General features: G+C 31.4%; 3 protein-coding genes across 7 annotated transcripts; all 3 read left to right on the top strand.

The window, feature by feature from the left end:
- Positions 1-926: 926 nt before the first annotated feature.
- On the top strand, positions 927-11,139 carry LOC111064119 (sentrin-specific protease 8). 5 transcript variants are annotated; one of them, XM_022351794.2, is made up of 3 exons: positions 942-1,151; positions 2,468-2,588; positions 9,814-11,139. In XM_022351794.2, the coding sequence occupies exons 2-3, from the start codon at positions 2,499-2,501 to the stop codon at positions 10,462-10,464; spliced, it is 741 nt and encodes a 246-aa protein (XP_022207486.2). In that variant the 5' UTR covers positions 942-1,151; positions 2,468-2,498; the 3' UTR covers positions 10,465-11,139. The 5 variants fall into 5 exon arrangements, with proteins under 5 accessions (XP_022207490.2, XP_022207488.2, XP_022207486.2 ...); XM_039424023.1 differs by having other exon boundaries at positions 942-1,176; XM_022351798.2 differs by lacking the exon at positions 2,468-2,588 and having other exon boundaries at positions 927-1,151; positions 9,814-11,137.
- LOC120350464 (piggyBac transposable element-derived protein 4-like) lies at positions 2,599-6,127 on the top strand. The gene has a single exon (XM_039423893.1). The coding sequence runs from the start codon at positions 4,421-4,423 to the stop codon at positions 5,876-5,878; it is 1,458 nt and encodes a 485-aa protein (XP_039279827.1). The 5' UTR covers positions 2,599-4,420; the 3' UTR covers positions 5,879-6,127.
- Positions 11,140-17,456: 6,317 nt separating the features above from the next.
- On the top strand, positions 17,457-26,713 carry LOC111054314 (apolipoprotein D). The gene is made up of 6 exons (XM_039424115.1): positions 17,457-17,701; positions 19,887-20,023; positions 22,489-22,634; positions 23,276-23,361; positions 25,535-25,633; positions 26,469-26,713. The coding sequence occupies exons 1-6, from the start codon at positions 17,674-17,676 to the stop codon at positions 26,603-26,605; spliced, it is 633 nt and encodes a 210-aa protein (XP_039280049.1). The 5' UTR covers positions 17,457-17,673; the 3' UTR covers positions 26,606-26,713.
- Positions 26,714-26,788: the final 75 nt, after the last annotated feature.

Raw genomic sequence — 26,788 nt, 5'->3', positions numbered from 1 at the left:
TTAGTGCTTTCAATATTTATATTGTAGTTCTGATTTTTTGATATAATTTATTATTTGGATACATGATGGTCCAGAACCAATTTTTAATGCAAAATTTCCTTGAGCTAAATACAGAATAACCCAAAAATCAGGCATTTTTGGTTCATTTTACAGTTTTCAACTATTTCCACCAAATCCAGTAATTAGACAGGAATAATTTGCTCTGACCTTTTTTCTGGATTATAAAATTAAAATGAAATTAAATCATTCAGAACTCTCTATCTTTAGAAAGTACTGAGCTATATTTTTCAAAAATGAGTAAAATTTGAAAAAAAAATCGAATTAGATGTATTTTAGTTTTTGATCTACAATATTTTCTAATTGTTACCATTTAGATATAAATAATTTGAAATCCGATTAGGAGTGCTTTTGAGCTCTACAATCTGAGACCAGGTAGAGTGCCCTATCTTATATAGGTTTTCCTGTGAACCTGACAACAATGGTCCTTGTATTGTATAGAAAACACCACATCTTTAGCTTCAACCATCTTTACCAACTATATTGTCCTCACATTGATATTTCACATAATGATATAAATTCATGAGAATCACCCATTAGATGCACTTTATTTCAGTATTTCCTTGTAAAGAGGCATGTATAAGGACACCTCAAGGATAAAAATTTCGAACATCTCACTAAAGGAACTCTTTTTGATGAACTGATTAACATCTACTTTTAACTCGAGCAATTTAAATTTTCTTTTGCCAGATAAAACTTGTTTACCATGAAAAATGGAAATGAGAATCATCATTCTAAAATGGATGTTTATATTTGTGGATATTTAAATGCTTTTACAAAAAATTTAATTGTTAATTACTTGTGTTTTAATTTGAAAGAAATCTGGCGGGCATGCCTGAAAAAATGGATCTAATTAGTGGCAGTGGCATTGAGGCATTGATCCCTTGATCAACAAGAACAACAACAATACGGATATTCTAACCTATAAAATATAAAAATACAAAATATAAAATTTATATTTACTTTTACTTTACTACAAATAATATAATAGCTTGGTCATAGATCATTTCGTCGCAAATTGCACGTTCTTGCTATACCATTTCCAAGTTTTGTCTGGAAATTATTTGGAAAGTTTTATACTTTGAATCTTGAAAGTGAGTGAAGAATTTAGAAACCAGTGTAAGTTGAACGGAATAATATGATAAAAACTCTTATACTGATATATACTGGAGTATTTTGATACTTGTTCGTCCTATTATTATTATTATTATTTTAAAAATATATCTTGTCTTTAATAAGTAGGTAGCCGGGGATCAATTCTGATCTCAAGACTACATAGATAGGTAGTTGCACTAATGCACTTTAAAGTAGAGACTCATTCACTCTTTTTTAAACCAGAGGCTTAGAAACTTGCGTTCGATATTTTTTCATTAGTAACGGGGGCAGTTTAGTTGCCAAATTTTACATAAGATTGCACTACTTTTAAACATATTTCAGCCGTAAAAAAATTATTAAAAATAAAAATTGATATAAACATTTTGAAATTTTCGCCATGTTTTTTCAGCTAATCCTTGGAAATCGACAACAATGTTATACATGGTTGATCTCGTCTTGATCTCCTCTATCGATCTATGTAGGTCTCAATCCTAGATTCTGCGGCCCATATACTAAAGTGCAGCCGTAACAAGATCTGCTGCCTCCTGCATAATTCTCATATGCCAATTTACAACTACAGGTTGTTCTATTGCTTGTCTCCATTCGTTTGTGACCAGTCCATTGGCAGACACAACTATGTGGATTATAACCACCTTCCTCAATTTATACATGTCTTTAAGTTCAACTGACAGGCTCGATGGGCTGGTATATTTATTTTTTTTCGTCAATGGTACTCACATTTTTGTTATAATTGACTGCTAACCTTACAGTTTGAAATACTTAATAATTGTGATGTAATTTTATGACCTGTGATATATTATTAAATTTGTGATTGTATATTTTTTGGCAATGTCTTGCATTATTGCTTTTAATGTTCTAACAATAAACGAATCTTGAATCACAAGATTATCATCAAGGGACACTGTCACACACATCAATTATGTAAGCCTCTTTATTCTTTCTGTCAAACAAGACGATTTGGCCTTTTTCACCATTCAAGAGCATTTTTGGCTTATAATAGAGCATCTCAGCTGCTATCAACTCATTCCTTTTGTTAATGCCTAATGTACCACATTTGCCATATTGTTCTGCCGATACAAATACTTTGTACGAGCTAGTACAGAACAGCCACTACAAATATTCTGTATCGCTTCCATGGGCTTCCTGCAAAGACGACTGCTGCTATCCAATGTGAGCCCAATTATGTACCTTTTGTAAGCTCTAGTACTGATTACCTGGTCTTGAAAGCCAAAAATAAACCCTTTAGTTTCACTATTAGTTTGCAACCATTTAATCGATTGCTTTCTGTCAACAGAATTAGAATAAAGTACTGCAGCAAATCTTGCATGCAGCTCCTTTCTGCTACGTTGCTTTTAGTATCTCTTCTGCTGGACTCAAGACGCATCTTCCACCAACACCTCTACACCTCTAGTCAGGTAGAGCCTCTGCATTGAGCTACGGGGGTGATGTATTCTTTATATAAGTTCTTGATATATTCTTTGTCAACGTTGTTCTCACCGTTCTGTCAAACTCCTGCAAAGCTGTATCTGTCCACTTGACTATGCCAAAGGTAAACATGGCCACAGGAACTGCCCAGGTATTTATACATGCCCAGATATGTTACTCCTAGAGCTGAGCCCTGTTCTGTACACCTTCTCAAGTCTTTGCAGAGTCTTTTGAATTCTTTTCTTATGACAGTATCAGCTCTGCATAACAGCAATTTGTATTCATCTCTTGCACAAACTCTTATTATTATTATCACATTAATTGCCGTTCTCTGTACTTGATACTTACTTGATACTTGATGTCTTCGTCTTTGACTGGGGGTACCAGACAGACTGTGTCAAAGGTTTTAAAGTAGAGGCTCCTCAGCCAGTATTGATGATCTCAATAACCACCTAATATATTATAACTGTAGCCTTTATTAGTTGTAGTTCTGTAAACAGCAGACATCTTGCTGTTATCTAGATCACATCTTGTAAAGATAAAGAGTAAGCTATATCAACCGGGGCTACAGTATGTTCAAGTGTCAATAATATTTTATTCAACGAGCGTTAGTGAGTCACTCACTTTTGACTTACTGAAGGCCAAAGTCGTTGTCCGTCTGTTTGTATGTTCTACAATAACTGTAAAGAGAATTAATCAATCAGCTTAAAATTTTAAAAACGTATTCTTTGAAACTTCTTACAGCTCAAGTTCCAAGTTCGTTGGACAACAAAATTGACTCACTCCTTCGTCATTTTTCAGGATATAAAAATAACATTGAGAGTGTTTAAGAAAAAAATTGTTTTGATTTTATGATGTAGTCAGCTGGAATTAATTGCATTCTATTTCTATAATTTTTTCCATTCTTTTAAAAACAGCTTATGCTATTTGGGAGATATCACACAGACTGTATAGGGGTATAGGTACTCATTTATTACATTTTTGTATCATTTATTAGTATCTTCAAATGTTGAGATCATTGAAACGGTTTGAGATATTGATGTGCGGGTCTTGCCATTAATTGTCTTTTGAAATTCTGTATCGAAATCATGTATCACATAACTACCTTCCCATTTAAAAAAATGAAGCTGGATTCGAAATGAAGGATAAATTCAAGACGGCGGACAAATGTATTGAAGCGACAGAAAGTAGTTGTTTTTTTTTAAATTGGAATAGAATCCCCATGGAACTTACTATCATATCATAATTTTTTAAAAGAGATATTTAGCTGTTTCCATAATAATTCTCACCAACTCTGTATAATTACAAGTTGCGGATTTCAGAGATCAGTACAACAGTTCATGAGCGAGTTCTTCAGCCCATGGGGTCTCTAGTATATCCCTTTTTTATTGTTCTACTGCTAGGGAATTGAAGGGAGGATAACCTATGGTATCAAAAAACTATTTAGGTCTACTGAATACAAAAACACTGCTCTTCGATTTGAACAATTTTCTGAGGACAGATCAACTTTCCAAGCACGAAAGCCCACCTGTTGCTTACTAGGTTTGGCTAATCATATCTGTGTGTAAGTGCACCTGCCGTCTTTTATGGAAAAATTAACGTTTATCAAAAAAATCAATGTATTATTGAGACAAATCAAGAAGTAGATAAAAACAGCTGAGTAAATGCATACTCCAATCAAATAATTCACAAGTCGCCAAGAGAAAGACTTTTTGAAAAATATTAATGTTTATAAATATTAGGTTATAGAATTAAAAATATTCATCTGTGAATATAATACGAAAACCTGCGGAAAGTTTTTATTTAAAGTGTTTTTATAAGAATGGCAGGTGCAGTTGGAGGTTTGTGGAATGATTCCTCATTCAAGATGCGTTATTTACCCTTCAAAGGTTCTTGTCAACTAAATGTTGAATCTCATGGAGAAACGCCAATAGATTTTGTAAATCTCTTTATTGATGATTCATTTCTCGATTTGCTTATTTGTGGAACAAACGAATCTCTAAAAGTTAAAAATATGAATAATCCGCCTTGTAATCAAGATTACTGTTTACCAGTTGATAGAACTGAAATGAGAATATTTTTCGCTTTCATTCTTTACTCTGGCATAATAAAATTGCCACGAATTGAAGATTTTTGGAGGAATGACAGCTTTTTCAAAATTCAATATTTAACGGAAAAAATGAAAAAATTCAGGTTTCTGACACTATTAAAAAACATTTGCTCATCAAATAAAATAGATAGCACGATGTCAAAAGCAGTTGCTAATAATCTATACCAAGTAGAACCTTTGGTGTCATTTTTCAATAGAAAGATGGATATTTTTTTACCAAGCAAGCAAATATTTATAACTGAGCCAATTGTTCTTGTGAAAAATGGATTTAAATACAAAAATGAACTTCCAAGCGCCAGTTTAAAAAATAGTTTGAAATTGTTCGTTTTGGCAGACTGCTCAAAATGTATACTAAAAATTTTTATGGGCAATGGAATTGACGATCTTCAAGAAAATGAAATTTTAAAAATTAGTATTGCAATGAAACTGTTAGAAAACCATTTGGATAAAGGTCACTCATTGTATATGGACAGATACTACAGCAGTCTGGCACTATCCACTATACTGTTGGATAAATCTACTTACTCAAATGGAATAATATCGCCCGCTCAAAAACATTTTCCCAAGACGTTGGTAGCATTTGAACTACTTGAAGGACAGCTGGCAGCTAAATATTCAAATGGAATTTGTGTTTCAAAAATGAGAGTTGGTAGTGAGGAAAAATATTTCATTTCTTCAGAGTTCAATGATGAGAAGAATAAAGTCCAAACTAAAAATGGAATAAAGCTGTTGCCAAAAGTTGTTTGTAGAATAAAAGAAGGTATTTCTGCCTATACTGCTTTGCAGACAGACACTTCAGAGCTCTACCCTTTTGAAAAGCAATTTTTCAGGTGGCACAGAAAGGTGATTTTTCATATACTCCATATCATGATGATGAATAGTTATTATCTCTTCAAGCAATTTTCTGGAACAAACAATACTGATATGGATTTGTACAACTTCAGATTGCATGTAATAAAGAGCTTTATTAGCAGTGATTCGAAAATCGGCACCTCTAACACAAATTTTACAAATTTCCATAATCCAAGGAGACTAAAATCCGAAAGTGCATGCAAATTATGCTCTATGAAGAACGTTGCCAAATCTTCATATTTTTGTTGCCTTGATTGCCAAGATAAACCGTTCCTTTGCTTGGAGCCTTGTTTTAAAATGTATCATGAAAAACGCTGAACTATATACGACCCAAAGTCATTCAAATGCTATTATTTTCTTATCTTACAAACAATTGAAATAATTTTTGCTGAAAATGTAGCAAGTTTTGCAATGCAATTACTTCATGCTCATAAATTAAAATAATTTCTAAATAAATTACTGCATTGTAAATAAGAGTTTGTAGGATACGTTTTTTTATTTATCATTAATTGAAAAACTATTACTATTCAAGGATATTTTATAAATTGTTGTAAGCAACACTATTTATTTGTTATTTACATTGAACATGACATTTATATTGTGGAATCTTTCCATATTAAAATGAAATTAAAAATATTTTATCAATTCTTCATTCAATGTTCTAACCATATATGAAACCATCAATATCGTTTTTTTCAGCTTAATATTTGTGTTTATAAAATACAATTATAGTACCCTTTGAAATTAATAAAAATAGTAGAATAAGAATAGTTTTTTATTATTTCAGTGTGATCACCGAAACTAGTAATTATAATTTGTATTCTTATTCTATTATTTTAGTAATTTCAAAGGGTATTATAATTTCATTTTATAAATACAAGAAAGTAGCCCTGAGTTAAAAAAAATAATATTTGTGATCCCTTGCTTACTCAGCTATTCAAGTTTTAGACTCAATATAACAGTGCCGTACAGATTGTCTTATGTAGTCTAAGCATTGTTTCGTGGGAAGGAATTTGTAGTAATTTGTTGCAGGTTTATATACACCTGTTGGCAGAGGTTATCCTGTTTATTATTTCCATATTATCAGAATTTTTACTTGAGATTGTCACTCCAAGGTATTTGAGTTTATGAACTTGCTCAAATTCATGCTCATCTATTTTCAAGCTGTCCAGTCTTTCCTCCTCGTACCGACAGTATTATAATATAGTAGTAGTCTACTAAATACAGTTTTATAAATTCAAAGTCCCAGGTTCAAATCCCGGCCTAGGCTTGATGTTTTGGGTAAAACCTATACTAGTAGTTCTATGAACAGTATACCTCACGTAATATTCTCATCTACAAGTACCTGATTGAAACTATAGACCTTATGGAAATACAGCAATAGACTGGCTTTTCCACACATCTGTGTAATCACTTGTCAGCTTTTTTATGATGAATAATTCTATAGTCTGATTTTTACTCTAATATTGGCGTATAAAGGAGGCTCCTTTTTCCTTTTATATTATCCTTGAAATGCAAAATTTCCAAAAACCTTGTATATACGTCGACGCGCAATTAAAAAAGGAACATACCTGTCAAATTTCATGAAAATATATTACCGCGTTTTGCCGTAAATGCGCAACATATAAACATAAAAACATTTAAACATTAAGAGAAATGCCAAACCGTCGACTTGAATCTTAGACCTCACTTCGTTCGGTCAATGAATCGGTCATGGACCGTTCTTGGGAGAACAATACAAACGTAAGACCGCTGGCATAGGGTGCTGTCACATTAGCAACATTTTCGCTTCAACTTTTTGGGTGAGGAATAGAACACAAGCGTTTCCTATCTATCTGGCTCACTGTCAATCTGTGTCGACCAAAATCACAAGTGATTTTCACTCATGACAGTTGTTTGATTTCCACTAGCCTAAAGCTGCGTTTACACCAAAGTTATTAACAAAATTTTGATAACTTAATCCCTATAGATTCTATTAGATTGAAGGAAACTTGACAAACACATAATATGTTCATCATGTGTATGATAAGTTATGTTCAATCTAATAGAATCTATGAGGATTAAGTTATTAACATTTTGTTAATAACTCTGGTGTAAACGCAGCTTTAGTTGTTTTTGTTATTATTAATAAAAGCTATTTACTCTAGGTTACATTCTGTAACAAACTTTGTAACTGTTGAGTTTTGGAGGAAATAAATTTGATTTGAATTGACTAAGTTTGGGAACATGGAACAATGATTTCAGATAAAATGATAGATCAAATTTTTAGAATATAAAAATTGAGATATTTGAGTGTTTTCTAACTATCACATTCCACTTGTCTTACTGAATCTCGTATTACTTTCCTTGTCCTATTACCATAGGTAAGGAAAGTATTGCTTTCCGAAAAAAAATTAAGGTACCCCAATGTCTAAATTTCTATACGTTTCAAGGTCCCCTGAGTCCAAAAAAGTGGTTTTTGGGTATTGGTCTATATATATATATATATATATATATATATATATATATATATATATATATATATATATATATGTGTGTGTGTGTGTGTGTGTGTGTGTGTGAATGAGTGTATGTGCGTCTGTGTACACGATATCTCATCTCCCAATTAACGGAATGACTTGAAATTTGGAACGTAAGGTCCTTACACTATGAGGATCCGACCGAACAATTTCGATCAAATGCGATTCAAGATGGCGGCTAAAATGGCAAAAATGTTGTAAAAACAGGGTTTTTCGCGATTTTCTCGAAAATGGCTCCAACGATTTTGATTAAAGTTATACCTAAAATAGTCATCGATAAGCTCTATCAACAGCCACAAGTCCCATATCTGTAAAAATTTCAGGAGCTCCGCCCCATCTATGCAAAGTTTGATTTTAGATTCTCAATTACCAGGCTTCAGATACAATTTAAACAAAAAATTTCGAGTGGAAAAGATTGAGCATGAGAATCTCTACAATTAATGTTTAGTAACATTTTCACCTAAAATTAAAAATAAGCTCGAAATTCGATAAAATTGTGATTATCCAATTGCAAACTGTTGGCAACTGTTGATTCTATTAAATGATTCACTATGAAGAGATAGCAGACCTCGTGTTTCTCCAGCGTTATTGCCCTGTCACTAGCTGGCTCAAATCTTTGAATATTAGACTTGAGATGCGCGGAAACACACTAGCTTCACGTGATCAATTTTCATAACGGCAAGGAAAGTTGTGTGAGTGCGCCACACCAGATTTTTTTCCTCTCAGCTGATTTGCAACTGACAAATATTTGGGATTTTCATGCTTCACTGCACTCATCTAACAAAATAGAACAATCGCAGGTTGACAGTGTGCCGGTAGATAGTAAATGCTTGTGTCTATTCCTCATCAAACAAGTTGAAGCAAAAATTTGCAAGTCTGCTTCCGCCTTTATCTGCTGAAGTGTCTCACGTTTGTATTGTTCTCCCATCCTCATTCCATGCCCCCATTCAAGTAGGGTTTACCTGATATTTTTCTTGGGCCACTGCCGTGTTTCGGGTGGACAAGTTGAGCTTTAGTCTTTAGGTCTTGTCAGATGCCCTGAAATAGAACAGCAGTTGCGACCTCTATACTTTGACACCTGATTATTTCGAGCCAGTCAGATCACACGATACTGTTATTATAATAGTTGAAGTTTGTTGTTTTCTTTTGTTCTGAAAAGATTGTTCTATTTTGTTCTAAAAAAATAACATTCATTTTTGAAACTGTGCGCTGTTCATCTCTGTATAAATATAAACTTATAGGTAAAAGGAACAATTAGATTATTCTTGATTAGCTGAGTTTACATACTGTTATAGAGCATAATTTCTAGCGATTAAATCACTTTTTAAAAGACTTCAAAATTCTAAAAAGACAATAGACATCAAAATGTTTACCCATTGCTGTCATCAAATTAATTCTGATCAATAACAAATATGAATCTTATGCATTAAAATTATTCAAGTGTAGCGTTCCAGACTATCCTGGAAAGCGAACTTCTATACCGGTATACTTGGAATAATTTCCCAATTCTTCAAAACTCAAGAAAGGTTGCGCACACCACTGCCAATCGACGGGAGCAGAAGCATTTTAACCCGTGGTGATATGGTTGAAATCATCACCCTCCTGCGAAGTGGGCTTTTATTGCGAAAACTTGTATTTTTTTCTATTTATCATGCACAAATAATCAGATATGAAATTGTATAAATGTTTAAGTATGATCAATCATAAATTAACCATTTCAAATGCATGTTTCAGAAAATGGCTGACGAAATAGTATTAAACTACCATGATTCCATCCTTCGTAAATCTGACGTGAGAATATTGGAAGGTCCGTACTGGCTGAACGACACGGTCATCGCTTTCTATTTGGAATATCTAGAAAAGGAAAAGTATGGCGAAACAGACTTACTTCTCATTTCTCCATCTGTTACTCAATGTTTGAAGGCTAGCCATGAAAAACAGATTCCTGATTTCTTAGATCCTCTTCATGCCAAAAACAAATCATTTGTTTTTATGCCTTTCAACGATTGTATGGGTTTTGTGTCACCTGGTGGAACTCATTGGAGTCTTTTAGTGTTCAGTAAAAGTGAAAGAAAATTTTACCATTTTGATTCTTCTAGTTGTTCGGTCAGTGGGATGCAAGCCCATGAACTAGCCAGGAAACTGGAAAGCTACTTCGGTCTTACTAACGCTCAAATCAAATATATGGAATCGCTTCAACAAGATAATTCATATGACTGTGGCATCTACGTGCTATGTAACATTGAGAATATTGCCTTCCATATTCTCAAAACGGGAACTATTGAATCTGTTCAGAAACTGAAAAAAGTGAATGTTTCTTCCAAGCGGCACGAGCTTTTAGAACTTATCAATCAATTGAGTCAGAGTCATCATGATACTGAGTAACCAAATTGTGTGATTTATAATGGAAAAATCATTTACTCTCGTTGATAAGTTTAAAGTTCAGTGCTGATTAATTACCAATATTAATATCCAACCAAATAGATTACTTGAAGGAACATAATGATTTAATAATTCCAATTGAGAATTGTATTTTTGTAAATTGTATTTATGTATAAGCCTACTAATATATTAATCTGAATTTGAATTCTAATGTAGACTCTTGGTGCTCTAATATGAGGTTATTCTTGATTATTAAATAGTAATATAATTTACGTGTATACATGGACAAGAAGTACGACTTTCAGCATACTTTGATTTGCCCTACTGAGATCAAGTGATAGCAGGTTTAAGGAACAGAAACACTACTATTTCAATTACACCAATATTGAATTAATTTATTGATGAATGAGTGAAAAGCGTGTCTGTAATTCGCCATCATCATCACAGTTGTAAGCTGAATTGCATGTTTAGAGTTCGATTCCCTAGGTAAGATGGAATCTCGGTTGAATTATTTTATTGTTATTTCTCTTATCGATCAATAACTAATACTTAGGTAATATTCTCAATGCTCATTCATTTATTAAGAGATATTAGCGCAATTATTGTAAATGATTATTATTATTAATAATAAACTGACAACTTATTAATTACAACTTCTCAATGCCCTACACATCCTATAAATGCCAAAATTAATAATAGAATATCATATCAACTTATAAGAGCTCAAAATATTTTGAATAGTTCCCCTAATTCAATTTGTATTCCACAAGATTATATTACCGCCTTTTATTTCGGTATAGAGATAAGAATTTCAGCTAGAACACATCAATTGAGTTTTTAATGGGACTGAAATCTCCCACCGCAACCAAAAATTTACTGATAAATTTGATTTCCTTCTTCAGGAATTGGAATTTTTATCTTCAAACTCAATTGAAGTTTTTTTTCAGTTTCAGTATGATACTTGATAATTCATTAATTCATTCACGTCATAATGGGATCCTCATGTAACATTCACCTATTGATTTTTCAACATGAAGCCCTTGGACAAAAAAAAATAATCACTACCGTACTTGCATTGAACGGTTCCGTATTATTATTTTTATTCATAAAATTCGCATTTGAATGAAAGATACACATCGCAAATAATTTCAAGAAAAAAATTCCGGGAGAATTTTATACTGATGTGGCTCCATTGATTTATAGAATCCAAGTTCTATTTCTAACGCAGCTTTGATTTACAGTTCCACTGTAAATCAAAATGAATTGATGTGTTATTGGTAACTGGTTACATTTAGTTGTTATAAAGTACTCTACAGAAGCACATTTTGAATTCAAGCATAAATTATTCAATAAATCTACTGCAACTTATGAAAACCTCAAAGTTGAATTTTATCTGTTCAAAAGCAGAAATAAATCTGCCTCCTTACTTAGTGTTTCCATAATCTTGAAGATTCAAAACTTCTTCCAGATTTAAAACGTTACTATTTTTATATTCTTCTCAAATTCTCACAGGTTTTATTATTCAATAGGTGTTAAGTAGAGACAAGCTGTGCATGAATTTTACATGTCTAGAAAGGTCTTATTAAAAATAATGCTGTTGTTATTTTGGAACAGGTTATCAAAAGCAAAGTTTCCCAATTTTCACCGAAAATTTTATTTTAAAATTCACTGAAAATTCTCAGTGATAAGGGAATACATGTAACTAGGTCCATTGGGAATCTCATAACTTGCAAATAAAAATCCTGGTTATTTTGAAAAATAACTTGGAAAAGTTTTTTGTTTTTATGGGATAAACTAAACAAAATTGATAGAGTAATAGCTTTTCTTGTAATTTTGGTAGAATGTTTTTTTCATAAATTCTTCCCTTCAAGGGGATGTCGAATCTCTAGGGTAAGGGCCATCTTGAAAAAGGGCTTGCGAAGTAGCCTAAATGTTTCCGCAATTTTAAAATAATATTGGAAATGGATGATTGCTGGGGTTTAAAACATTATTACATGTATCAGTGAACATACATACTCTCCTGAATCATCTAATTCTAAGGAATGTAAAAATGAAGCAAGAATCTATTGGTCTTGGAATAGTAGGCTAATGAGAAGAGTTGAAATATAGAGCTTATTTTTATTTTAATAAATAGTTTTATATGTCAAGTAAATTTTTTTCTCTTATTGTTATTGTTTTTATCCTAAACCTAAATGATGAGTTTAATGGTTTAATCATTTTCGCGTCTACTTGACACTAGAGGCAAATTAGTAATTTGGTTGATTCCTTTTTGGTCACTATGGATAAGAAAGTCAAATTCAACGCTTCAGAAAAAATGTTATTCGCTTAAAAAAATATATATAGGAATCCAAGCTATTTTTTTATTTTACTGTATATTCTATATGCAATGCTTGCGGCTGTCCTGTATAGCTAAAATTCTAAGTTAATTTTAAGTTGGAAAAACACAGCTCTAGCATTATTTAATTTTCTCTCATTTCTAAAATTTTATGTGTATGAGAAAAAGGGTAATTCTTCAATGAGAGCGAGCTCTTTCCACCCACACATTTAGTAGATTTTTCACTCATAACGGTGATTATGGTACCGTGACAGAGTCTGTTGTATTTTAGTTTGGTGAGGCACATGAAATGCGTAATTACAGTAGGATTTGACCCTCCCAACAAGGCAAACATTGTAATCAGGGACGGCTAGGTGAGTGGCTGAAAGAACTAGCTATATAAAATGCAGAGTTCTATTAGAACGTATACTGCTCAGTTCAGGATGTCAATGGTGTTATTGTTTTCTAGATACGAATAGCGCCACACAATGAACTTGTAAATCTAGGTTTTCGTCTTCTGCTATGAATTGACCACACAATCAAAATTTAATCAAGATCCTTGTTGCGAAGAATAGGTCTACTTGTTTAGGATAGGACAACCTTTCTTCCCCCTCAGAAATGATTTGTTTTTATCCTTATAATATTTGCCTTGGATCCTATCGAGTACATCATAATAATTTGTTACTATAAATTTTAAGATGAAAATTAAGTTTGAATAGTAGGCCTACTTAGAACATTGGTTTGAATGTGTTATAATCTCCAATTAATAAGCAATATTAATATCCAACCAATAGATTACTTGAAGGAACATAATGATTTAATAATTCCAATTGAGAATTGTATTTTTGTAAATTGTATTTATGTATAAGCCTACTAATATATTAATCTGAATTTGAATTCTAATGTAGACTCTTGGTGCTCTAATATGAGGTTATTCTTGATTATTAAATAGTAATATAATTTACGTGTATACATGGACAAGAAGTACGACTTTCAGCATACTTTGATTTGCCCTACTGAGATCAAGTGATAGCAGGTTTAAGGAACAGAAACACTACTATTTCAATTACACCAATATTGAATTAATTTATTGATGAATGAGTGAAAAGCGTGTCTGTAATTCGCCATCATCATCACAGTTGTAAGCTGAATTGCATGTTTAGAGTTCGATTCCCTAGGTAAGATGGAATCTCGGTTGAATTATTTTATTGTTATTTCTCTTATCGATCAATAACTAATACTTAGGTAATATTCTCAATGCTCATTCATTTATTAAGAGATATTAGCGCAATTATTGTAAATGATTATTATTATTAATAATAAACTGACAACTTATTAATTACAACTTCTCAATGCCCTACACATCCTATAAATGCCAAAATTAATAATAGAATATCATATCAACTTATAAGAGCTCAAAATATTTTTGAATAGTTCCCCTACTTCAATTTGTATTCCACAAGATTATATTACCGCCTTTTATTTCGGTATAGAGATAAGAATTTCAGCTAGAACACATCAATTGAGTTTTTAATGGGACTGAAATCTCCCACCGCAACCAAAAATTTACTGATAAATTTGATTTCCTTCTTCAGGAATTGGAATTTTTATCTTCAAACTCAATTGAAGTTTTTTTTCAGTTTCAGTATGATACTTGATAATTCATTAATTCATTCACGTCATAATGGGATCCTCATGTAACATTCACCTATTGATTTTTCAACATGAAGCCCTTGGACAAAAAAAATAATCACTACCGTACTTGCATTGAACGGTTCCGTATTATTATTTTTATTCATAAAATTCGCATTTGAATGAAAGATACACATCGCAAATAATTTCAAGAAAAAAAATTCCGGGAGAATTTTATACTGATGTGGCTCCATTGATTTATAGAATCCAAGTTCTATTTCTAACGCAGCTTTGATTTACAGTTCTACTGTAAATCAAAATGAATTGATGTGTTATTGGTAACTGGTTACATTTAGTTGTTATAAAGTACTCTACAGAAGCACATTTTGAATTCAAGCATAAATTATTCAATAAATCTACTGCAACTTATGAAAACCTCAAAGTTGAATTTTATCTGTTCAAAAGCAGAAATAAATCTGCCTCCTTACTTAGTGTTTCCATAATCTTGAAGATTCAAAACTTCTTCCAGATTTAAAACGTTACTATTTTTATATTCTTCTCAATTCTCACAGGTTTTATTATTCAATAGGTGTTAAGTAGAGACAAGCTGTGCATGAATTTTACATGTCTAGAAAGGTCTTATTAAAAATAATGCTGTTGTTATTTTGGAACAGGTTATCAAAAGCAAAGTTTCCCAATTTTCACCGAAAATTTTATTTTAAAATTCACTGAAAATTCTCAGTGATAAGGGAATACATGTAACTAGGTCCATTGGGAATCTCATAACTTGCAAATAAAAATCCTGGTTATTTTGAAAAATAACTTGGAAAAGTTTTTGTTTTTATGGGATAAACTAAACAAAATTGATAGAGTAATAGCTTTTCTTGTAATTTTGGTAGAATGTTTCTTTCATAAATTCTTCCCTTCAAGGGGATGTCGAATCTCTAGGGTAAGGGCCATCTTGAAAAAGGGCTTGCGAAGTAGCCTAAATGTTTCCGCAATTTTAAAATAATATTGGAAATGGATGATTGCTGGGGTTTAAAAGATTATTACATGAATCAGTGAACATACATACTCTCCTGAATCATCTAATTCTAAGGAATGTAAAAATGAAGCAAGAATCTATTGGTCTTGGAACAGTAGGCTAATGAGAAGAGTTGAAATATAGAGCTTATTTTTATTTTAATAAATAGTTTTATATGTCAAGTAAATTTTTTTCTCTTATTGTTATTGTTTTTATCCTAAACCTAAATGATGAGTTTAATGGTTTAATCATTTTCGCGTCTACTTGACACTAGAGGCAAATTAGTAATTTGGTTGATTCCTTTTTGGTCACTATGGATAAGAAAGTCAAATTTAACGCTTCAGAAAAAATGTTATTCGCTTAAAAAAATATATATAGGAATCCAAGCTATTTTTTTATTTTACTGTATATTAATTCTATATGCAATGCTTGCGGCTGTCCTGTATAGCTAAAATTCTAAGTTAATTTTAAGTTGGAAAAACACAGCTCTAGCATTATTTAATTTTCTCTCATTTCTAAAATTTTATGTGTATGAGAAAAAGGGTAATTCTTCAATGAGAGCGAGCTCTTTCCACCCACACATTTAGTAGATTTTTCACTCATAACGGTGATTATGGTACCGTGACAGAGTCTGTTGTATTTTAGTTTGGTGAGGCACATGAAATGCGTAATTACAGTAGGATTTGACCCTCCCAACAAGGCAAACATTGTAATCAGGGACGGCTAGGTGAGTGGCTGAAAGAACTAGCTATATAAAATGCAGAGTTCTATTAGAACGTATACTGCTCAGTTCAGAATAGACCAAGGACAAATTGGATGTCAATGGTGTTATTGTTTTCTAGATACGAATAGCGCCACACAATGAACTTGTAAATCTAGGTTTTCGTCTTCTGCTATGAATTGACCACACAATCAAAATTTAATCAAGATCCTTGTTGCGAAGAATAGGTCTACTTGTTTAGGATAGGACAACCTTTCTTCCCCCTCAGAAATGATTTGTTTTTATCCTTATAATATTTGCCTTGGATCCTATCGAGTACATCATAATAAATTTGTTACTATAAATTTTAAGATGAAAATTAAGTTTGAATAGTAGGCCTACTTAGAACATTGGTTTGAATGTGTTATAATCTCCAATTAATAAGCAATAATAATTTTTGAAAATATCTTTACGAGTTCGAAAAATGAAAGATTTTGATTAAGTAACATAAATGAATAAATTATATTCAAACTTAGCAATTGTTTCGTTAGAAAACAAGTACCTACATACAATATTTACAAGTAGGCACAATATGATGTTATCTTATATGATATTCTAAAATATTATTTGAGTACATATTTTGAGGTTCCTATCTTTTACCATCATCATAGATAAATAAGAGTATCACTGATATCCATTACTGACACAGAACATTATTTGCTCTAAAAATGCATTATCATACCCCTCTCATTCTATTAGATATCTTTGGAGAACTATCGGCGGTTACTTTTGTCATTCTTTCTCTGTAGGATTCTCTCTTTTTCTCAGATTGATCAAATCACGACTCATTTTGAAGCACCTTATCTCTTTTTCTGACAAATAACTCTTCAAATTCCCTCCGTCATTACATCACACCGCATAAAAGTAATTGTCTCAATAATCAGTAGTTAGTCATCTCTGTAGTTTCCAACGCTTCGCAACTAGTAAGTAACAGCATTGCTATATTATTTCCTCGTACAAGAAATTCTTAGTTGTCATGTCCGTGAATAATCTACGGTTAGCTTAAAATAGTACATTAGTGTCTATGATATTCATACTGTATATCAATAAATTATGTGATATCAATAAATAATGTGACAATGGCATTTAAAAAGTGATCTCCATTTCAGTGTTTCTCTATTTATTTGTATTCATGTTATTCATTTAGTACAATAATCAATACACATGTTCACACACGGAAAAAAATCATAAATATATAGGTTCATTTTGTCTAATGTGTAAAGAACATTGATGCAAATACAGCAGGGAAGTCTGGAGGCTCATTTTAAAGAATAATCATCGACCCAAATTAACTGACATAATCAAAGTTTTGAAAAAGAAGAATCCAAATTTGTAGTACTATTGCATAGTCGATTAGGGGTTTCAGTTTCAATTTTACACAGATTAACATTAGAAGAAGCATACAGGTCACTGGCGTGTTTTCTCTATTGATCTATTATTGATCAAGTTAGTCGCTCAACGTTTATTTGTAATTGCAGGATTATGTACGTTATTCAACCAAAGTTTTTAGGTATGTAGATAAGATTGAAAGTGTAGTTGAGAAAACATATAAAAGAATGCTTATTTCCTTCTAATGCTTGATTATCCTTCCCATTTTTATAGTTTATCATAATAGTCAAGCGCTTATTAATCAACAAAATCACATAGTGGAAGTGTGCATATCCTATTATATTAAGCGAGCAAATTCTGTATATGGTATATTTATTTATTTCGTTATATATTTATTTATTTGGGTATTTATTTATGTCCAATGAATCTCGAAAACGGCTCTAACGATTTTCACAAAATTTGGAACATAGTTGGTTTATGATATAAAAATTTGATTGCACTAGGTCTCATCCCTGAGAAAACTCGCTGAAGGACATGAAAAGGATAATAATTATTCATCTTTGGAAAAACAGATGATAATTTCGTCGTCTGACGATAACGGAAGGTGCGAGTGCCCAAAGACCTGAAAGATGCAGTTTATATTCATTTGTACCTATGTAACCAAACCTGATTATGTTGAAACCAAAATTCTCTTTTAAAAGATCCATTGTGATAACTTTCATCAATGATTATATTATTCCTCATTATCAGAAAATATTAATTCCTTCAGCAAAAGTAAGAAATTGTGATATTAAATTATTAGACTAGGTATAAAGAATAGCACATTTTCAGCTCTTATGGGGTAAACTATATAAGTGGAATAGACGCTCCTCATGAGAGACCATGCATTTTTGAAGAAGCGCGAAATAAATTCAGCGCCTAATCACCCGTATAGTTGGGTCTGTCAACTGGTTAGCCAGATTGAAAGCAGAGGAAAGTTGAGGGGAATGAGTTATTAAATTGCATGTTCAGGAATAGTTACGTTTTATCATATTTCTTTTCCTTTCATATTGTCTTAGAAATGCCAAATTCAATAAAACCTTACACATACATTGACGCGCAATTTTAAAAGGAACACTCCTTTCAAATTTCATGAAAATCTTTTACCGCATTTGACCGAAACGCATGACTTACATACAGACAAGAGCAAATCTATCCCAGTTAAAACGTTAACCTAATCCCGCTGGTCAATAATAAATCATTGTAATTGATTAATAATAACAATAATTCATTGTAATTGTGATTTGATGTAACGAAAATTCATAAAAAATAATATTTAGGGTAGTTCTTGAAATTTCGTGCTCAATGAATTAAAATCTGTTATCTCTGAACAACAAACATTTTCAATTAAAGAACAGGAAAGTTGTAGAGTGGGACTAAATATATGATTCACAATTTTACTGTACTTGAAATTTCAAGATAGTGTGAAGCTTTAGAGTACCTAGGTGTCAAGGTGTCAGTTTAAACGTCATAATTCCTTTTTGTATTTTTATCAGTTGACACCACCTACATCACTAGCACTATACCACCAGAGCACTACGGTATTCATAATACCGTAATCAAAACAAATATTGTGAGCAACTTTTTCTTGCACGGTCTATTATTTTTATATAGTTATAGTTGTTGGTAGAAGATTCTTTTTTATCCAGCTTTTTTGAAATAATCAATTTTTGACCAAAATATCAATTTATTATACTGAATTGTGATTTTATTGTTTTATAAATAACTCCTTCAAGAATTTTTTTTTGATATTATTACAATTATATTCTGTAAAGCCTTTTCTACACTATCTAATCTTTTAACAATCTTCAAAAATAATTAATCTTTGATAACTCTATATAGAGTCCTAAAACTAAGGCACTTATCAAATCTAATGAACCATTAAACTTACAGCAAAGAAAACTTGAACAAGATTTTTTATAATAGAAGATTGTTCTATTTTAAAATGATGCCTTTAGGTAGATGGTCTATATAAGATTTTTATAAGTGTCCTAGAAACCGGATAAAAACAATTGAAAGTACAACAGAGAACTGTTGAAGAGAGAGAGAGATATTTTAAAGATTTATTTGATAAATAATTGATATAATAATGTATGATTGAGGCCATCTTCTTGTAAAAAAAACTAAGAAATGTAATGCAATAATAATTTACAATGGAATAGTCGAAAGCTCTAGTTACACAGTGATTTTTATTTTTGTGCTCTTAAGTGCATCTTTTGGTAGGTTTAATCAGCTGTTTGATTTAGATTTTATTTTAGTATGTAGTTTAGTTTAATGAAAGCTGCATTAGATTAATTTACTTATCCGCTATTTGTGAAACATTTCAGGAAGAAATGAAACATTTTTCAAAAGTATTTTGGCTGTTGCCGTTCTGTCAAGCTTCTATGGAAATGCTTTTGGCCAATCAATAGGCTATGGCAGCTGTCCAAATGTGAAAGCACTAGAATACTTTGAACCGGAAAAGGTGAGCGCTACAAAATGCTTTCAATAAAACGTTTTTTTCTATTATTGGAGCTTTTACTTAACTACATTATAAGCTTTTCTTTGGGATGTAAATGTCAGTTTTACCAGGACCTCCTATATCAAATCAAATAATTTATTGTTAAAAAACATTGGAAATGTTACATCAACGTCAAGATATCATGTCCTAAATATATAGGTACTTTATAGGAAGTCCTGGTTTTACCCGTGCTATTTACTAGTAGCTCTGTGAACAGTAGACCTCGCGCTCAGTAAGTTACATTGACCTGTTGTTATGTTTTCTCAAAAATAAATAAATAATTTATCAATTAAAAATGTTTAGAAAAATCCTAAATAAACATAGAGCTTTCTGTCCTATCGTACCGTGACGTGTCGTCCCGGAATGTGAGTGTGAGCACTGTTATCAGGTCTGGCTGCAACTGTCTACAACGTTGATGGAAAGATACATTTTCAAGATGTTCTATGTTTTTGAACGGGTATTATTATAGTCAACTGTCTACTGACGTTGATGGAAAGATACATTTTTAAAATGTTCGATGTTTTTGAACGGGTAGTATTATTGACCGAGCGAAGTGAGGTCTAAGATTCAAGTCGACGGTTTGGCATTTCTCTTAATGTTTAAATGTTTATATGTTGCGCATTTACGGCGAAACGCGGTAATAGATTTTCATGAAATTTGACAGGTATGTTCCTTTTTTAATTGCGCGTCGACGTATATACAAGGTTTTTGGAAATTTTGCATTTCCTTGAAATGCAATAAAAGGAAAAAGGAGCCTCCTTTATACGCCAATATTAGAGTAAAAATCAGACTATAGAATTATTCATCATAAAACAGCTGACAAGTGATTACACAGATGTGTGGAGAAGCCAGTCTATTGCTGTATTTCTATAAGGTCTATATAGTTTCAATCAGGTACTTATGGATGAGAATACTGCGTGAGGTCTACTGTTCACAGAACTACTAGTAGTCCACTAGACGGCTGATTTATGATGAATAATTCTATAGTCTGATTTTTACGATAATAATAATAATATCGAGTGACCTGGCTGGCTCAGGTCTGGTGTCAGAGTTTTCAGGTCGCAACTGATCAATTTCAGGGCCTCTGACATGACCTAACGACTGCTTTTTAGGCAGCCGTTTTACGATAATATTTTTACGATAATATTGGCATATTATGAGGGAGGCTCCTTTTTCCTTTTATATTATCCTTGAAATGCAAAATTCCCAAAAAACCTTGTATATACGTCGACGCGCAATTTAAAAAGGAACATACGTCTGAAAAATTTCATGAAAATCTATTACCGCGTTTCGCCGTAAATGCACAACATATAAACATTTAAACATTGAGAGAAATGCCATACCGTCGACTTGAATCTTAGACCTCACTTCGCTTGGTCAACTAGCATAATCACTATAAGGTAAAAATTGCATAATTTTGTGTCAATTGATTTACAACGATTTACATTTATTGCATCATTCACATTACTTTATTTCCAACTTTGTATTGAAAAATGATTTTTCCCTGTATGCGGACGTGACCTCTCTCATAAGGTCATTTGCATGCAGTAATGACTTGTTTCTGAATAATGTACTACTTATTATTATATACATCTTATTAAAATTGTCAATTTTTCTTGAGCTGTTGCTCATTATTATTCTATTGTAGCTTCAGTAGAGAAGTCTATTGATGCTTTTTTTCACTGTATTTTTCAAAGGAGTGTATTAATTATTTGCTTGCTATTTTTTATAATAATATTTTATTGTACAATAGATGATTGCTTATTGCTGCTGTTACTCTTTTATTTTTCACTTGTGTTGTACATTTTTACGCAGAAATTAAGTAAAATGTATTATTTTATTCTTAAAATTTGTTGTCAAATAAAAGATGAAAAAAATTGCGTAACTATTTATATTTACTTCCCATATTCTTACAACATTTTTACCATTACATAAGAGCTCAATGATGTATTAATTCAATTGGAGGCTACAATATATTTCCTTAATCAAACCAATTAATTTGTGGGAATAAGGAATTTATAGAAGGAAGTCCTTACGCCTCATTTTACTGTTATTTCCACAATAACAATCATTTTGCGCTTTCAATGCAACATCCCTATATCCTCCCCGTGTTAAATGTGACCTAATTGACGAATCTAATTGAAGAAAAATTCCGACACGGACGCTCCCAATTTTTTTGAAATCCCCTCCACCTACGAATGTGCATCTACTAGTATGCATCTATACTATGCCACAGAACACGCTTCTCAATTTTTCTCTATTTGAGATTAGTAATAGCAATTAATTATTTTTTACACTAGAAACAGAAATAATAATGTTGTGGAATTTCTCCATATTAAGATTAAATGAAAGAGATGTTGTCAGTTCTAGATAATTCCACATCTCTTTAATTTCACATTAATTTATTGATGTCATTTTTTTCATTTTAGTACGTTGGTAGATGGTACGAGAATGAACGAATCATCAACACCTTCCAATTGGGCGGATCATGTGTTACTGCCGATTATACTGCTGAGAAAGATAGCTATGGCGAACCCACTGGAAACATACTTGTGACAAATTCAATGACTAATTGGTAAGATGAATTCTCAACTTTCCAACTACAGTACAACCAACCTTACTTCCCAATACAGTACAACCATTAAACGATTTTTATTATAAGAGTTTAAGAGTTATACCAATTGAGCATTGAGCAACTTTATATATATTCTCCCAATTCTTAAATGGCCCCATCATTTCTTTTTTCAATGGAGAAAATGATCATATTCATATATATGAGTAGAATCCATATGATTTTATTGACGAGTATTCTCGTCTTATCAAACAACACTTCTTACAGTAAACCGTACATATATATATTAAATACTATACATATACATACTTTACCATTTGTTAAAGAATGTCCAAATTTTGTGATAGAAATGAAAAAACTTTGCTTCAATGAAAGAAGATTCAGGAGTATTATTATATTTTTCCTTTCGTCAGAATAAATCAGAAACCATCCAGTTGAAATAATAACGTAAAACTTATAATGGACAAAGTTATCAGAGTATCAAAGTGATAATGGGCACATAGTTATCAGATTGTCTCAATTGTTATAGAATCACCTAGTTTTTATAAGTTAACATAAATTATTATTAGAATTACATTATCAAATCAGCATTAGTTTTTATGTACAATAAGCTGAGTTTATTGTTGATTATTTCTGTTATTCAGGCGTGGGTCAAAAAAATCAATAAGTGGTACGGCTGTGCCTTTGGACAAGTCAACCTCTGATGCAAAATATGTTGTCATCTTCCAAGGTAGGTAATAGAAGTGAAAAATTCATTAAAATCTTCTCTCATCTATTAAAATAAAAACTAACATTTCTAAGATGAATTGATTGTTATAAACTTATAATATTATGAAAATTATTGCAATATTTTTATTCTTGTCGTTGGTCTTCTTAAAACAAAACTACGGTACCGGGTAATTGAATCTAGTCCAGTCACTATATGTATTTGTGCATGCAATTTATATTGTAGTTCTGATTTTTTAATATATTATTTGGGTACATAAGAGAAGTCCAGAACCAATTTCTTCATGCAAAATGTCCTTGTGCTAGATACAGGTGGCCCAAAAACCTCGTATTTTCGGCTCATTTTCCAGTTTTCAGCTATTTCTGCCAAATCACGTAATCGGACAGAAAAATTTGCTCTTGCCTTTTTTAGATTATAAAATAATCTAAATAAAATGAGGTCATTTGGAACTCTCTATCTCCAACGAGTACTGAGATATGATTTTTCAAAAATGAGTGAAATTTGAAGAAAAAAACAATTTTGATGAATTAAAGTTTTTGATCAACAATATCTTTCGATTGTTACCATTTGGATGACTGTATATTTCAAAATCCCCTCAGGGCGTATTTTTGTGCTCTACAATCTGAGATCAAATAGAGCGCTCTATTTCATATAGATTTCAAGGTACACCTGACAACAATGCTCCTTGTATTGTGAAAAACACCCAATTTTCAGCTTCAACCATCATCATCAACTACATTGTCCTCTCATTGATATATTGATATTTCGCACAATGACATAAGTTCATGAGATTATGTTCTATGAGAATCACCCGTTAGATGCACTTCATTTCAGTATTTTCTAGTGGAGAGGCGCGCTTAAGGACACCTCAGGGATCAAAATTTCAAACACTTATAACTTTTGACACAATGCTCAGATTTCATCGTACTACACTTCATTCTTCTCGGCTCGTCAAGGCGGTCCAAAATCATGCATCATATGATATTTACTTATATATAAATATGTTAATATTTATTTACTTATTAATCAAATTCTGCTGAAAAATGGAAAATTTACTGTTGAATGTACTTGATCAAGAGTTTCTAAAACGAATCTGATACATCATAGAAACTTACGATTGATTCCAAATTGTAGATAAATTCATCCTCTACTAGCTCAGTTGCCTAAAATCCATCTTGAATCACTTATGAGAAAAATATCTACAATTTTCGGATTTTTTTTCAACAATCAAATCTCACTTCACGAACATATTTTTTCATGAATCGTTTATAGCAGATGAAAGAGAAAATTCTATTGTACATTTCAAGATCAAATAATAATTTTCATAGTAAGGGGTTACCGAGATACATAGCTTTGAATATAGAAATTGACTATTTTTTGTGTATTGGAATATGGGCTTAAGTTAATACACTCAACAATAAATTTCCCATTTTTCGACAAGCACATCCCCTTTTTATGTCTATATTGACAGGTCTAATCCTAATATATGTCAAAAATAGCGAAGGTGTACTAAACCTTTACTCATGAGAGAATCAAGAAAGACTATTTATTTAGCATTTAGAATTTTTAAGATATAAATGTTCAAAGTGCAACAGGCAAAATTATAGATTACCGTATATTTTTTATACTTTGTATTATATTCATTGAATGAATATATTTTCTCACAGGTAAGAATATTTTTACCTTTTGGATCTGTAATATAATAAAAGGAAAGAATTGGCTTATACACGTACACGGGATAGGAAATTCACGAATGACACATCATCACGTCTGAACTATTGAACTGATTAAATTAAAATTTGGCATATAGATTCTTAATTTACCGAGGATGGTTATAGGCTTATTTTAAATTCTTAAAAATATTTAAATCTTTAAAAAGATTTCAGTAGGTCAAGTCTCCAGTTTTTCAAGTTTTTAATTAGATCGTTGCTGAGCACGGGCTACCTGCTAGTATCTAATAAGACAACTTATCTTTAAGTCAAAAAATCTATACTTTGTATTTGAATTCATCAAAATCGTAAGAGTTTATTATTCACAAATTTAACTTTTTCATTTTCTTGTTAATAACGTAACAAACCATCATTATGTATATCATGATTTTAATTTTTATCATCTTAAAAAACAAAATTAGACTGTAAACTGTATGGGATTAATAAAATTGTTATATATTTTTCAGGTGTTCCCACAAACGGATCTTACTGGGTAGTGGACACAGATTATGATAGTTACAGTGTTGTTTACTCATGCACATCATTTTGGGGACTATTCAATCTTAGTAAGTTTTCAATTAAATACAGTTCCATTAGAATTATTTATGTATTCAGCCGTTTACAAGTTGAGAAGTTAATCTATTCAGAATCTGATACTTCTCCTCCTATACTCTCTTCAAATATGTTCTATCTATTAATATCAGTTCATCTTACGTTTTTATTGATAATATTTTATCAATAAATTGGTACTTGACTCAATAACCTATACCAATACACAATAATAACTTGACACAATAACCTATTACTTTGTGTAGAAATTATCGGCAAAATGAGCAAATTTAATTATAAACTATTACAGAGAGAAAAAACTTTATGTTTTTGTAAATTTACAATGAATTCAAGATGGAAAACAGTACACAGAAGGGTAACAATATTTCTTCATTCTGACTCCATGTACTGTAATGCGTTCAAAATATAGAAGTTGTTTTCATTTAAGGTATAGCAAGGATGATCTTAATTTGAGTGTGGACGTTGAAAATGTTGAAATGAAAAATATTTGGTGGTTATTTGATAAAATGATTGTATAATAGTAAATATTATAAATAAATCATTTCAAAAATATAGTATTTGGCTTTTACAAGAAGTATTCCTCCAATTGGTAATGTTTAAAATTATCATGAATATGATAATTATATATTTTCTCCTGTGAATAAGTATTTTTCCAGTATAATTTATCCAGGCCCCCGATAAGAATAGATGATACAATATCAATCTATAAATCTGTACAAATCACGTTTGTAAATCTCTTTCATACTGAATCAAAAATAATAACCCAGCTACATCATTTTCAATGGAATTACATATTTCTGTAATATTATTTTGTGAATGTTTTTATTTCAGAGTTTTTGTGGTTGTTAACAAGAGTCCCAGAACCAACGCAGGATGTTCAACAAAAAATGAGTTCAGTTCTAAAAAGCAATGGTTTATCCAGCTATCTACTCTCGAAGACCAATCAGAAAAACTGTCAATACACATAATGAGCTAATAATTTATATTTGTTACAAGTTTCACCATAGTTCTTAAGATCATGTTCTATTACTTTTCAAGTTGTAAATTGAAATAAAAACTAAAATGTGTAATATCCATAATGTGTTATCTTTTAGACTTCTTATAATGTTAGACTTCTGATAATCAACTCTTAGTCGGTTATTGGATCTGAA

The sequence above is a fragment of the Nilaparvata lugens genome, chromosome 1 (genome assembly GCF_014356525.2).
Source record: "Nilaparvata lugens isolate BPH chromosome 1, ASM1435652v1, whole genome shotgun sequence".
Taxonomy (NCBI): Eukaryota; Metazoa; Arthropoda; class Insecta; order Hemiptera; family Delphacidae; genus Nilaparvata; species Nilaparvata lugens.
Note: the sequence above shows the minus strand (reverse complement) of the source record. Positions and strands in the feature narration are given on the sequence as shown.